Here is a 13672-nt window from a genome sequence, read left to right as displayed (position 1 = left end):
ATGTAAATAAATACCTTGTGGTACTTATCCTGGGTGTCTTGCAACTCTTTGCTCTTAAGAAGGAGTTTCTTTTCCATGGAGTTAACCTTGACTGGAGAATCCAAATTCAAAGTGGGCCTGAGAAAAAAACACACAAGGATGGATTAATACAGGCTTGGAAGTTCAGTTAAGCCATCCTTTAGAACAGGGGTAGTCAACCTGTGGTCCTCCAGATGTTCATGGACTACAATTTCCATGAGCCCCTGCCTGAAAATGTTGGCAGGGGCTCATGGGAATTATAATCCATGAACATCTGGAGGACCACAGGTTGACTACACCTGCTTTAGAACACAAGCCACAACAAGTTATGCATCCTGGTAAAGACAGGTATAACACCATCAAAAAAGTCAAGCCAATCAAAAAAGTCAAGTCATTGCTAAGCATCATTTATAGATCCCTTTAAAAGAAAAGTTTTCATACTCTGTACAATGTCCATCAAAGAACCCAGCACTTCAGTCTTCTGGGCAACAATCCCTTACAATGACTAGGAAGCCAGACAAAGGAAGAGGTGAGAAAGATATTTGAAAACTATCGATTAGTAGAGCAGCAGGTGGAATTCCTAAATATCAAGTACACTCTCAGAGATCACATAAGACCAACTTTAGGATCTTTCTACCAACTTGCACCGTTTAATAAAGCACTAGGAGAATAAAGTGCTATGACTGCACTTAGGAAAGGAAAATTCTCCACGAGCCCACTATGTAGCTTGGGAAAGAATCTGATACAATTTGCAGTAGAGACAACATCTATAATACAGAGATATCCTTCAAGTTTCTTTATTTACACCATTACACGACCCCAACAGCAAAGCAGCAAACATTAACATTTGAGTTCAAAAATAATTTTGCAATACTAAAATGTTTTCCAGACGTTACCCTTCTGCTACAAAATCTGATATAAATAAAAAGAATAAATATCTGGAAACAAATTCCAGGCAGCTGGTTAGCCTGATAGCTGTGGCTGCCTATTTAGCTCTCTGACAAGACTGGCACCTGTAAACGTGGCTGCTGCCCTTACCTCTGCAACCCCCCAATTGTAGTGGTGTGGACATCTGGGCTGAAAGAGGAAGGGGGTCACAGGAGCCTCTGAAAGGGCCCGGCAGGCTTCCTGGACCTTGTCGCCGTGGTGATTCTCAGCCCATGCGCAAAGGAACCAAGGAACCGGCATGGTGGGCTGAGTGGGAGGGCCCAATGTAAAGGGGGACGTGTGGAAGCATGGCCTCACTGCTCCCTGCACTGGGCCTCAGCTGCTGCCCACCTTCCCACCCCAATTCTCGGCTTTCAAATGGTAACGTGATTTTTACTGTCAGTTCTGATTTTTGTATATTATTTGTCACAGCTGTCAGTGATGCTGTGGGGGTAGAGCCTGTGCGAGCCTGTGCCCGGCTCTGCCAGCTTTGGGGGCTTCCTTAGGAGGCTGGGTGCATGTTGAGCTGTGGCATCTTCCTAGCTGGGGAGGCGGCTGCATTGCAGGTAATTGAGGGAGGCCTAATAGAGGCTGACACCTGCAGGACCCCTACCACACACCACCCTTCCATTTCTCAGCAGGCCTGGTGGGAGGGGGGGCTTGTCCTGCATGTCACTCAGTCCCCGCAGATAGCCTGCTGGTGTGGAGGCTCCATTGCAGTCAGCTGGCCACAGGAAAGGCAGGGTCCGCCCTGGGTTTGCCAAAACTTATTTGCATCACAATAAACCTGTGGCCTAGTTTACCGCCAAGGGTTGTGTCTTTGTCCTCTGTACATCTTGGAATATAGCCCACTGCTAGTCTTTTCAGAGTTGAACTATTAAAATTGTAGGACCCATTAAAATTTGGCAAAGATATGCCTTTGCTTCAATCTTTCCCCTACAACCTTTCCACCATAATTTTTAAAAAGAACAACAATGAAGACACAGCAGCAGAAAACTAATTAGCTAAGCAATTAGGGAGCCACTGGTTGGACCCAAGAAGGGAAGGGCTTGCTAGGTAGATAAATGCCTTGTGGCAGTTTTAATAGCAAGCATTTGCTACTTGAAAGGATTGCAGATATACAAAAAAGAGCAAGGAATTAACCCAAATGCAGGGGTATACTAAATATGCTTACCAGCTCACTACTAGCAACTGTATTTTTTTAAAACCTATAATAAGCCCCCCAAAGAAAGGGTTCGTCTCACTCTTGTACATGCTTTGGAAACTAGTGAGATGTCCTGCTAGGTTCTGAGCAAGTCCAACACACAGTAAGTCCCTCCCATTCTATTAACCCTGAAGAAGGGTTGCCAGTCCCCAAGTGGTAGCTGGAGATCTTACAGAATTACAATTGGTCTCCAGGTCATCGAGATGGGATCACTGGGAGAAAATGGCTGCTTTAGAAACTCACGTATCTGTCCGCGGACCTTCCCATTCCCAAACCCAACCCTCTCAAGGCTCCACCTCTCCCAAATTTCTACGTATTCCCTAGTCCAGACCTGGCAACACTACCCTGAAATACAACAGGAGCTATTAGCAAGGCTCAGAAAGAAGCAAAAATGCCTTACTTGCAACATGTGCTAATATACAGGAGACTTATGCAACGTGATGCCCCTGTTCTAAGCTTTACATAAGTTTTACTTATATAATTTTTTCTTACATATAAAAGGATAGGAAAACACAGAAGCAATAACTGAAATAAGGGGACAGATACATCCTTTCTGAAACTTTTTTATTTTATTTATTATATTTATGTACTACCCTCCTCAAAGGCTCAGGGCAGTTTATTAAAAAAAACAGGAGTAATACAGATAACTCAATATCTTTAAACCACTCCTGCGGAGTGGTATAAATAAAACAGTAATGGCAAACTGGGAGGAGAAAGGGGCGGGCTGGGTCTGTGATAAAAACTCAGAGGGGCCAATCAGGAGCTGCTTCGTGTCACTCTGGGGCCAAGTGAACCGCCCTGGACTGGCCGCTTAGAGGGTTCGCTGCCGCTGGGAAAGGAGCAGGATGGTTCCGCCACCCCTCACCTCAGCAGCAGCAGGGTGGGTGGGTTATTTTTTTCACCTCCTCAAAGGTGGGATTGTGTCACAATGCTATTGCCCACCATCATGGGAGTGGAAAAGACGCCCCATTCAACTCCACGATGACACCCAGCTCTTCTTGTGTGCACAGGGCTGGCTACCAATAGCACCCGCATTAAAAAGGGAATGTGGAAAAATCAGTGCTCCCGTAGCACAAAGCATCAGAGGCCCTAAATCGGGCCAGACCAGCAGTGACATCGTGCATCAGTGAGAATTTGCCCTGCTGCCGTGCAAGTGCCTGCCCAGCTTTTAACACCCTTGCATAATCGGCCTGAGACTCCAACAACCCCTTGGGTATACTTGCAATAACCTCTGGGTCCTACTTATTTGTGTGTGTGTGTTTAGCAGTTCTTAATAAATTGATGCTTTAGATCTAACTTAAAGCTTAGCTTTCTGTTATGGTGATGACAATAGTTATCCCTGTATTTATCTATACATAACACTTTGCCCAAAGCATTAGTAAAAGTACATGAAATGATGAAAGGAAGAAAAGGGATGAATTTTCTGCTATCAAGTTAGAAAACATGGTCGTGAAAAGATGAAGCCCTGAGGGCTGAAAAGATATTCTGGTTCCTAAATTTTTGGGCTGGCTCTTAGATCCAGTGTATAAAGTATAATCTGAAGAATGTTTATATTGTGAAAAGAATTTGATTGTTCCTCTACTAATTAGATATGGAATAGACTTAACAGAAAGCAGTGGCCAAGGATGTACCAGTTAAATTTTTAAAAACTATTTTTTTTACTTTACACCTTTGACTGAGGACAGCTAAAACCCCTGACTTCTGCCCCAATGATGCACATAGTGCTTTTATCAAGCCCACAATTGATATCTGATGGACTCTCCCACATAATAAGACTTCCACTTCTTTCCACTTTTCTCTATTCAACCCTCAATTTTTTTCTTGTGAACCAACACATTCTCTAATAGCAGCTTCTTCCACGTTCGTACAGTTTTCATATCTCCTTTTTAACCTCTACTCCTATGCCCACACTCATCAGTCACATGCCCCCTTTAAATATCTGGTTTAAATTTCAAAGTTGGGCATGCTAAAAGCATACCTTCTAATAGTTCTTCTCCACCTGTCTATGCTCCTGCTCTTCTCTGCCACTGCTGGAGGTCCTTCTGAAGGCTTTGCCACCTTTTTCTTTCTCTCTTTTAGTTCTGGCCCCATACTACTTTGGCGTACCCCCAATTTTCACACAAATCTGTTTGCCTTTAGTTTTCACAATGCTATTCCAGTATTCTTTTCCTCAGTTCTTTTGAAGCCACTATTACCATGCTCTCATTCTGGATGCCATTTTTGTGTCAGCTTTTTCTTTTATGTATAATTTTTGTCAATTTTCTTTATCCCACTTACTTACACCCACTTCCAGCCCAGACTCTCATTGTCCAACCACTACCTTTACTTCCTCTTGCCCTGAAAAAGAGTGTTTTCAGTTTGTTTTTAAACAAAAGGCCCTAGAATATGGATATATTAATGTAGTGTTCTACTGATAGTTTAAGACAGTTCTCTGAATTCCCAGCTTTCATTTTTTTTTAAGTAGATCTCTATTCCCCTACCTCACTATGATATGCCTTTTCTTTTAGAAATCTCAGCAAGTTACGAACTTGGAGACTTGTTTTGTAAGTAGTTACAGTACTTCACCAATATTTTAGAGCTGTTAAAAAATAAGGGAGGGAGCTATGATGACTCCTCCCATACATATCTTTCCTCTTTCTCTTAACTCCTCTTAGAATTATTTTGTGCCATCCAGTAACTTGCAGCCTACAGGCAATTCCCACTTTTTGTATTGAACATTTTGATTCAAAGTGCCTCTTCCACCTCCCCTTTGTCATGCCCAGCCATCAGTCTTTGATTGCTCTCACCAACCAACTTTTGGATTTTTGTTTTTAAAGACTTTTGCCCTTAATGACCTCCTTTTTCTGTTATTCCCCTTATCACATCTGCCAAGCTACAAAAGCTCACCTTTGACATGTAACTTCTCTCCCTCATCTCCAATGCTGCTCTCCATGTCTGGAACAGCTTTCTTATCTGCGTTCATGTGTAACTCAAGTCACTGCAAATTAAGCTGCTGAAGCTTTGTGGGAAATGACAGCATGAAAAAGCGTGTCCAAATGTATGCGTTATGGTTGTCTTTTATTTGAATTGATTTTTGGCTGTGATCCTAGAAACTTGAATGAGAAAGACAGATCCAATGAACAACAGTACTAAAGATCCAATAGAAAGGCATAGCAAAGTAAATAGTATAAAGCCAAAAATCTATTTTTGGGGGGCTGGGTATATTAAACCCCCAAAATATTGGTAAATCCCAATATTCCTGAAACCCAGTACTGGTATGGTATTTGTAAATATTCAGAAATCCCAATTTTTTTTGGCTCCATTATACCTATGGGGAACATTATAGTTAATGGTCCCCATAGGGTATAATGGAGAATCAGCTCAGGAGAATCTGGGGCGCTGGATGAGGGTGGCTGTTTTTGACACTGAGGCACCAAATTTGCCGTATAGTTTCTGGTACCTCTCCTTAAAAACTCAAATTTCAAAATGATTGGACTAGAAGGTCCAGTTATATGGGCCTCCAAAGAAGGTACCCCATCCTCCATTGGTCTCAGTGGCAAGTTCACCTGAAAGGCATCTAAAGGGACTTCTTTAGATGCTCTTAAACTTTGGATAGTTGGGAATTTTTGGACTTGGCCATTTTGAATAGCTGAAATTCAACCCCAATTTATATCCGGCTGACAGAACAGCCAGAAAATACCAGTAAGGTATTTTTCAAATATTTTTTTCTGCCCAGATTTAGCTGAATGCACACCTCTAGTAAGTAGATGTGTTTAGGACTGGGCTACTAATCTGTCACGTTCCTTGGTGCACAAACTGCCCTATTTCTTCTCCCAAGCACATAGAACTAATTAAACACTTTGTAAATAAGCAGCTAATGGAAGTTACCGCTGCTGGCTGTACTGGTTTCAGCACTAGCTCATCCGCAGATTCCATGCAATCCTTTTCTATTTAATATCTCTTCTATATAATATAATATGCATTGAAAGCCAGTTGGGGAGGAAGCTTCTCAAAGGCAACCTAATTGGTTTTGAATGTCTTCCATTTAATACAGATGTTTTGTTTTCTTAAACATTCCAGAATGAATTAGGCTTATACTGCAGAGTACTGGAAACACCTTGGTAATTTCTATATTAGTCTACTGCAATGCACTCAATGTGGGTCTGCCCTGTGAAAAAGGCCCTGCATCTTCAGTGGACCCAGGATATGGCAACACAATTGTTAACTGGTGCTCAGTGTTGGGACCATGTTATATTCCAGTATTAAGAATTTCCTCAGAATTTGAGGAAACCACCTTCTCTCATAGCAGCTGCCTCAGGTTTCAAGATATTTAAGTGAGACTTTGCTATTCTTCCTGTCAAATAGCTTTTTACAAGTAGTCGTAACCAGTATAGACAGAATGCTCTTCCAGCATGGTATAATGGCTAGGAGTGCGGATTTCTAATCTGGCGAGCCGGGTTTGATTCTGCACTCCTGCACATACATCCAGCTGGACTTGCCACAGCACTGATAAAGCTGTTCAGAGCAAGCAGTAATATCAGGGCTCTCTCAGCCTCATCTCCCTCACAGGGTGTCTGTTGTGGGGAGAGGAAAGGGAAGGCGACTGTAAGCTGCTTTGAGACTCCTTCGGGTAGAGAAAAGTGGCATAGAAGAACTAACTCTCCATCTTCTTCTCTTGAAATACACAACACTACCTGCAGGTGTTTAGAAAACCGGTTGCAGCCATTTCGTTTCAATAGGCCTTTGGCAAACGGTTCAGTTCTGTGTGCTGTATTTTTATTGGTAGTCTTTTAAAAAGTTTTTAATGGATTTGAACAGTTTAAATAAATTGATTTTTATTGTTGCACTGCCTTTACATGGCATAGTTTTAATTGTTCATCAGCTGCTTTATGAGTCAGTTTTCAAGCAGAAAGGCTGTGTAAAAACATTACTGCACAAATAAAATAAATTAGGTAGCTAATTAAAAGATTTGCCCAGAATCCTGCCCGAGGTTTATAGTAATTTTTTCAGCTTGGACACTGATCCTCCAGAGTCATTATCACAAGGCCTATTAATTTATTAAAATTAAGTTTACATTTATTAAAATTCACAGAAGTGCATAAATTAAACTCAGGGTGAAAGAGCACCAGACATCAGCCCCATCTACACATTTAACTTCTACTCTATGTATGTGACAATGTCTAAATCGTGCCTATAAGTACAGAACTCAGATATATGTCCAATTCATGGGATTTTGATACCACCACCACCACTCTCTAAATTAGAGCAACAAGGATTGTGCATCAGGGCCATTATGAAAGGTTCCCATTTTCAAGTACAGCAGTCTTCACTGAGAGGAACCAACCTGCAGCTAGGAACATCTGCTAGAAGTCAGAATGGCTGCAGTTGTTATAAAGGAATAGTGTAAAGGATCAGTGAATATAACAGTTGGAAGACTTTATAGCCTGAAATTAAGATTATTTACTTGGATGTAGTTTCTGATTTCAATGGGACTAAATTCAGTGGGACTAGATTCAAGTGCAAAGGAGGTTATAGACAATCATTAACAAATCTAATAGCATTGTTTCAGGGCCAGTTCAGGTGTCAATGCTCAGCTAATGAGTCCATGGCCTAAAGCAGCAGTCCCCAACCTTTTTCGGCACTGGCACGCCAGCGGGTGCATGCGTGGAGCTGCTGTGCCTGCACATTTGCACCCGCCAGCACCTCGCTCCACCCCCCCCCCCCGCAGCACAGCACTCGCTACGCCAGGAGCGATCGGCCAACAAAGCAGCCGATTCGCTCAAGCCCAAGGACCTAGTCTTGAGTGAATCGGCGGCTTTGTCGGCCGATCGTTCCCGGTGCTGCAAGCGCCATGCTGCGGGGGGCAAGGGAAAGGGAGGCACCTCCCTCCTCCCGGCCGCGGCCCATTATCGTGGGTTCTACGGACCACGACTGGTCCGCAGCCCAGGGGTTGAGGACCCCTGGCCTAGTGAACACCAACGTATTCAAAGTGGGAAGTACTGGAACTCTGTTACAGAATGCTCTTCAATACAAAAATGAAAGCCAGACACCCCACACAAGGGAAGTTAGCAATCAGGAAACAAATGTTTTGGCTTCATCATTTCCCTGACAGGCTAGCTTTTTATGTATAGGGAACTATATTTGTAGGAAGAGCTCCCATTTGCTGTCAAAGGTGCAGAGGCATAGCAAAAACTAGGCTTCGTACAGGAAGGAACTGTCAAGAGTCAGTTTTACAACTCACCACTTTTCCCTTCTTATTTCCCTACTTAGTGCTAATTGCATCTCACAAGTTTATTGCACCCTGCTTCTAATACTTCTTCTAATTTTGCTACTTGCTACTAGAAAAGAACACATTTCACAGTGTAACCTGAATGTTTTATATGTAATGAATTTACATATTACAGATTTTGGGACTACTGACTTGCATCAAACCAGCATGCCAGGTCATTTTTGTTTGCTTCCGTGTGTCTATAGATCTCTTTTTATGATGCTTAACATGGCTTATATGCCCCAGACTGTTGTGGTTTCATTGGAAAGTTTATGGTGGCTATTCTATTTTATTGTATTTTTATTTGTGAGCTGTCTCTCTAAACCTAGTAAATAATAAATGGGTCTTATTGTTTGTTCATAGACATCAAAACACCAAAGCAACCTAATGAAAATCCAAACATCCTACTCATACCCAGATGTATCTTAACTTTTTGTTCAGGTATTGATTGTCAACAGCATACAACAGCTATAAACAATATAATATCTAGGAGACAGCAGGGTGGATTGATTACATCAACACAATTTAAATAATGTTTTTAATTGCCAAGGAAAAATAAATTACATCCAGACAACTTAGTTGGGGGAACTTGGGATGGGGGGCAGTAGCCCCGTGCTCACCATGACTTCACTTCCCTGAGAAACCAGAAGTGACATCACAGCAGTCTATGGATCACTGGAAACTCTGATAACACTACAGAGCTTCCAACAATTCCTACTGCTATGTGATATCAGTTTTGGATATCCCCTGGAAATGATGTCACACCATGTCTCGTGCCAGAGGTTATGAAGAAGATTTTTCTTCCAACACAACTCAAGAACAGCAACAGGATTGTCTATGTGAGGCCTAGCAACCCCAAACTTAATGCTCACGAACCTACATTGGGTCTATAATAACCTGCAGTTTTTTCTAGAGAGGTGGAGGTTGGAAACTGAAGGTGCTACTTATTTCCAGTATTTTGCTGTAGTCTGCTTTGTCTTTGTCACTACCTACCTTACTCCCACAAACAAATATGAGATAATTTCAACCAGAAGCAAAGGTGGGTAGTGGTTACTGAATAGATCAGGAGTAAAAGGTCGGCCAGATGGATCAGTAGGCGACACCAATGGTGACTTGCAAGTTCCAGGCCCTCAGAACCAAGTCATAGCATAAATATATCAACTATAGGGTTTTATGACACATGACAAATATGTTCTTTCAAGATCTTGCTTAACAACAACAACAAAAGGAGCTTTTTAATATGAGGATCCCAACATCAATTTTAAGGAACTGTATCTGTGCATTAGTTCAGAGTTCATTTTATAATGGATTATTTTTAAAAGACAGACTTTTTAAATGGCTGAAACTTAAAAAAAAAAACAAGAATCTGATTTTAAAAAATTATTGCTTAGAAAAAAAAAACAGTTTTTATCCACCCTAAATAAGCATTATGACCACAAGGGTCTGCGAATACCCAGGTGACACAAATGCACATAGAGAGCAGCACCTACAATGACCTTCTGTGAACTTCAGTTTCTGTTTTGTAAACAAAAATATACAGTCCTTCTTAAGGAAACTAAAACATAATGATAGCATATTCACAATTCACATACAAGAGGGGCAATTAAGTCCTTCCAGATATATGGCCACCTACACAAGAACCTCTCTCATTTTGAAGACAACCTCATTAATAGTTTCCTATGAATAACGTTCTTCATCATCCCAGAGACTGGAAGAAACAGACAATTTAAAAGAACTGGACACACACCATGGTATATTAGAAATTGCTATCTGGATAAGTGTCACACATCACAAGCCACAGAGCTTATCTACATCATCCATGTGCTGTAATTCTTAATTTTAGGAAATGGTTTGCAGGAATAAATGGTTTGCTTTAGGATGCTTTGGGCTGATCCTGCGTTGAGCAGGGGGTTGGACTAGATCGCGTGTATGGCCCCTTCCAACTCTATGATTCTATGAATAAAATTACAAATGGAATTAAAATGTAATATAAAATTAGTATAGACTTCAGTAATTCTCTTTTTGCAGGGAAGCATGGGAACTGTAGTTCTGTAAAAAGGGCTAAGTATCTCTAACATAATTCAAAGCAACCTCAAACTACAATCCCAGGGTACTTTGGGAGAAGAAATTTCACTTTAAAAAGTCCAAGTATATACTGTAGATTTGCCCTCATTTACTTATTTATAGGACACCTTTCTCACTGAGACACAGGACAGATTACAGAAGAAAAAAATGCAACCATACAGTAGTTGTTGTTGTTAGGTGCGAAATCGTGTCTGACCCATCACGACCCCATCCTTCAGGACTTCCTGTCCTCTACCATTCCCCGGAGTCCATTTAAGTTTGCACCTACTGCTTCAGTGACTCCATCCAGCCACCTCATTCTCTGTCGTCCCCTTCTTCTTTTGCCCTCAATCGCTCCCAGCATTAGGCTCTTCTCCAGGGAGTCCTTCCTTCTCATGAGGTGGCCAAAGTATTTGAATTTCATCTTCAGGATCTGGCCTTCTAAGGAGCAGCCAGGGCTGATCTCCTCTAGGACTGACCGGTTTGTTCGCCTTGCAGTCCAAGGGACTCGCAAGAGTCTTCTCCAGTACCAGAGTTCAAAAGTCTCAATTATTTGATGCTCGGCCTTCCTTATGGTCCAACTTTCGCAGCCATACATTACAACTGGGAATACCATAACCTTGACTAAACGCACTTTAGTTGGCAGGGTGATGTCTCTGCTTTTTACCATACAGTACAGGGCACTAAATTGTATTTTATGATGTTTTTAGGATTGTATGGTATATTTTATGAAATATTTTATTGTGAAGTGCCGTGAGCCGGCTTGCTGGGAGCGGAGGTATACAAATTCAATGATAAATAAAATAAATAAATACATGAACAATGCAATAGGACTAAGAATGCAAACTGGAATAACAACGCATGCAGCCATATAATCATACAGCATAAGATATCCAGTGAACAATGCAAACAGACAATGCAATAGAACTAAGAATACAAAACTGCGTACTAGAATTAGCAATACAAAATTGAAAGGCAATGTGAACAGGAGATGGCTATTTGCACTATTATTTATTTTTATCTATATTTGGATTGGATTTATCCACCGCCACTCCCGAACCCAGCTGACTCATGGTGGTTTACAATTAAACAAACAACACCCCCCCATAAAAACAGCAACAACTATAGTCCTCAAAAGCAGGTAAAATAAATCTATATTCCTCACCCTACCCTGACCACAGCCAATAATACCAGGCTAATCTGAGCAATGCAGAATGTAGGATTACAAAGGTATCAAGCAATGCAGTATCCACTTCGATATGAATATGCTCTTCTGGACCATTCTGGACCATTCAAGATCCATCCCATTACAATAATGCACTCTTGAACATTTCTGTATTGCACATTTTGCAAAATGATAGTACTATGGCAGGGCATTCCTCAAGGTAGGGGTCATCGCAGAGAATGTGACAGAATGATTGCCAGTTTTACCAATTTCCATGTCAAAAGGTACTGTTCAGACAACTGAAGATATTATGATAGAGCACAGTAGGAAGCAGTTTCACAGGTATGTGGGGCCTAGCCCATGAAATGCCTTGCAGATGATAACTGATACCCTGAATTAAGACTGATAATTGACTGGTAGCCAATGGAGTAATTGTAGAATGGGTATGACATGCCTGTTCTGCCAGGCGCCTGCTAGCAATCAGGCTGACACATTCTGTACCAACTGGAGTTTCTGACTAGACTTCAAGGGAATATCCATGAAGAGTGTATTACAGTAGTCTAACCTCAAGGTAATCATGGCATGGATCCATGTGGCCCGACTAGCCAAGATTGGAGGTATGTGTGTGATGCCTGGCTATGTATAGCTGTCAGACCACTTTTTTACAGCTACACTGGCTTACTTCTCTAGTAATAACCCCTAGGCTACTTAACTGAATCAGAGGACATCAGCTGGCCACCACTAAAACTGGGTAGCATAGTGTCCTTCAAGACCTCAGCTTTCCTGACTAGTATTACCTTCATCTTATTAAGATACAATTTCAAGTTGCTCACCCTTAGCCAATTAACCACAGCTATTTGATACACAGTCGCTACAGTTAGAACCTTTAAAAAGGCTTCCCTTATTTTAGAGGGAGCCGACAGCGCTACCATAATTCACAAACCTTTATATTGTTTACTTTTAATTATATTCTATAAGGGTGTCATCTAAAGATGCTGAGCAACAGCTAGAGATAAGGCAGTTAATCTACCTCTTCTGATTACAAATCCAGGGAATCCATGCAACTGGAATCAGAGCCTATATGAAATTGGTGCAGTGTGCATTTTAACTTCCCTGATACCAGTTCTCGCAAGCAAACATTGCAGCTACTGAAGCTACGTGCCAACTGAATAATTTCCAAAGCGATCTAACATGAGAAGTTGTCCAACAAGAACTACTCTACAACTACCATTATTTGTGGAAAAAAACTAGTTAAGACTCATCCTCCTCTTTGAGAAACTCCCAGAATGGTCTTTGACAAGGTATATATCCAAGCCATAAATGAAGAACACCATGACGACACCAAGAGTATATCACAGCTCGTTCATCAGCTGCTGTCACTGACTCCCGCTGTGATACACAAATCACTTGACAGCATGCATTTGGCTAAGGTGGCTTTAGTGTCATTGGACAGCCAACGTGTCAGAAATGGCTTAAGTACTCAAGCAAAAATGGCTTGCACATCCACATCACAGATCTGTAGCCGCAGAAATTACTGTCTAGGCTAACTTTCTGGACAAGACGACACTGGAAAAATTCACTTGTCCCTAAATTAGTCTCATATTTCTGTTGAGGATAAGATGGATCTTTTACAACAAAACCTGGCCACTTGATCATTAATTTTTTTGCTTATTGCTAACCTTCTGCATTCATTACTTACAGCTGTATACCTTTATGCATTACAGCAAAAATTATTTGTAAGTAATTGCGAGAATGTGAAAACTGCCCCTCTGGCTCAGACCAATCATGTAGTCCAGCATTCTGTTTCCAAAAATGGCAAGCAAGATGTATCTGAGAAGCCCAAAACCATGTCATGAAGACAAGAGCCCTCCCTAGTTCAATGTCCAGAATTTTGTACTTAGGAGATGCAGTGCCTCTGAACATGGAAACTCTAGCACAAGACAGACCCATCCTCTGTGAATGTCTCTGATCCTTTTTTCAAGCCTGTTTTACTCATATTGATAGGAACTAATTGTCTCAAGATGTTCGTGATAAAGGAAGCACATCC

General features: G+C 41.4%; 1 protein-coding gene across 10 annotated transcripts in view; it reads right to left on the bottom strand.

Moving 5' to 3' along the window:
- Positions 1 to 13672, bottom strand: part of CIT (citron rho-interacting serine/threonine kinase) — a 100362-nt gene that overhangs the window by 64431 nt on the left and 22259 nt on the right. For all 10 annotated transcript variants that reach the window (XM_077308905.1, XM_077308906.1, XM_077308904.1 and 7 more), the window contains exon 11: positions 15 to 117. In XM_077308905.1, coding sequence (XP_077165020.1) covers positions 15 to 117 — 103 coding nt within the window. The remainder of the gene's footprint in view (positions 1 to 14; positions 118 to 13672) is intronic.

Source organism: Paroedura picta, chromosome 13 (assembly GCF_049243985.1).
Source record: "Paroedura picta isolate Pp20150507F chromosome 13, Ppicta_v3.0, whole genome shotgun sequence".
Taxonomy (NCBI): Eukaryota; Metazoa; Chordata; class Lepidosauria; order Squamata; family Gekkonidae; genus Paroedura; species Paroedura picta.
The sequence above is the reverse complement of the archived record's forward strand: the minus strand, read 5'-3'. Positions and strand labels throughout refer to the sequence as shown.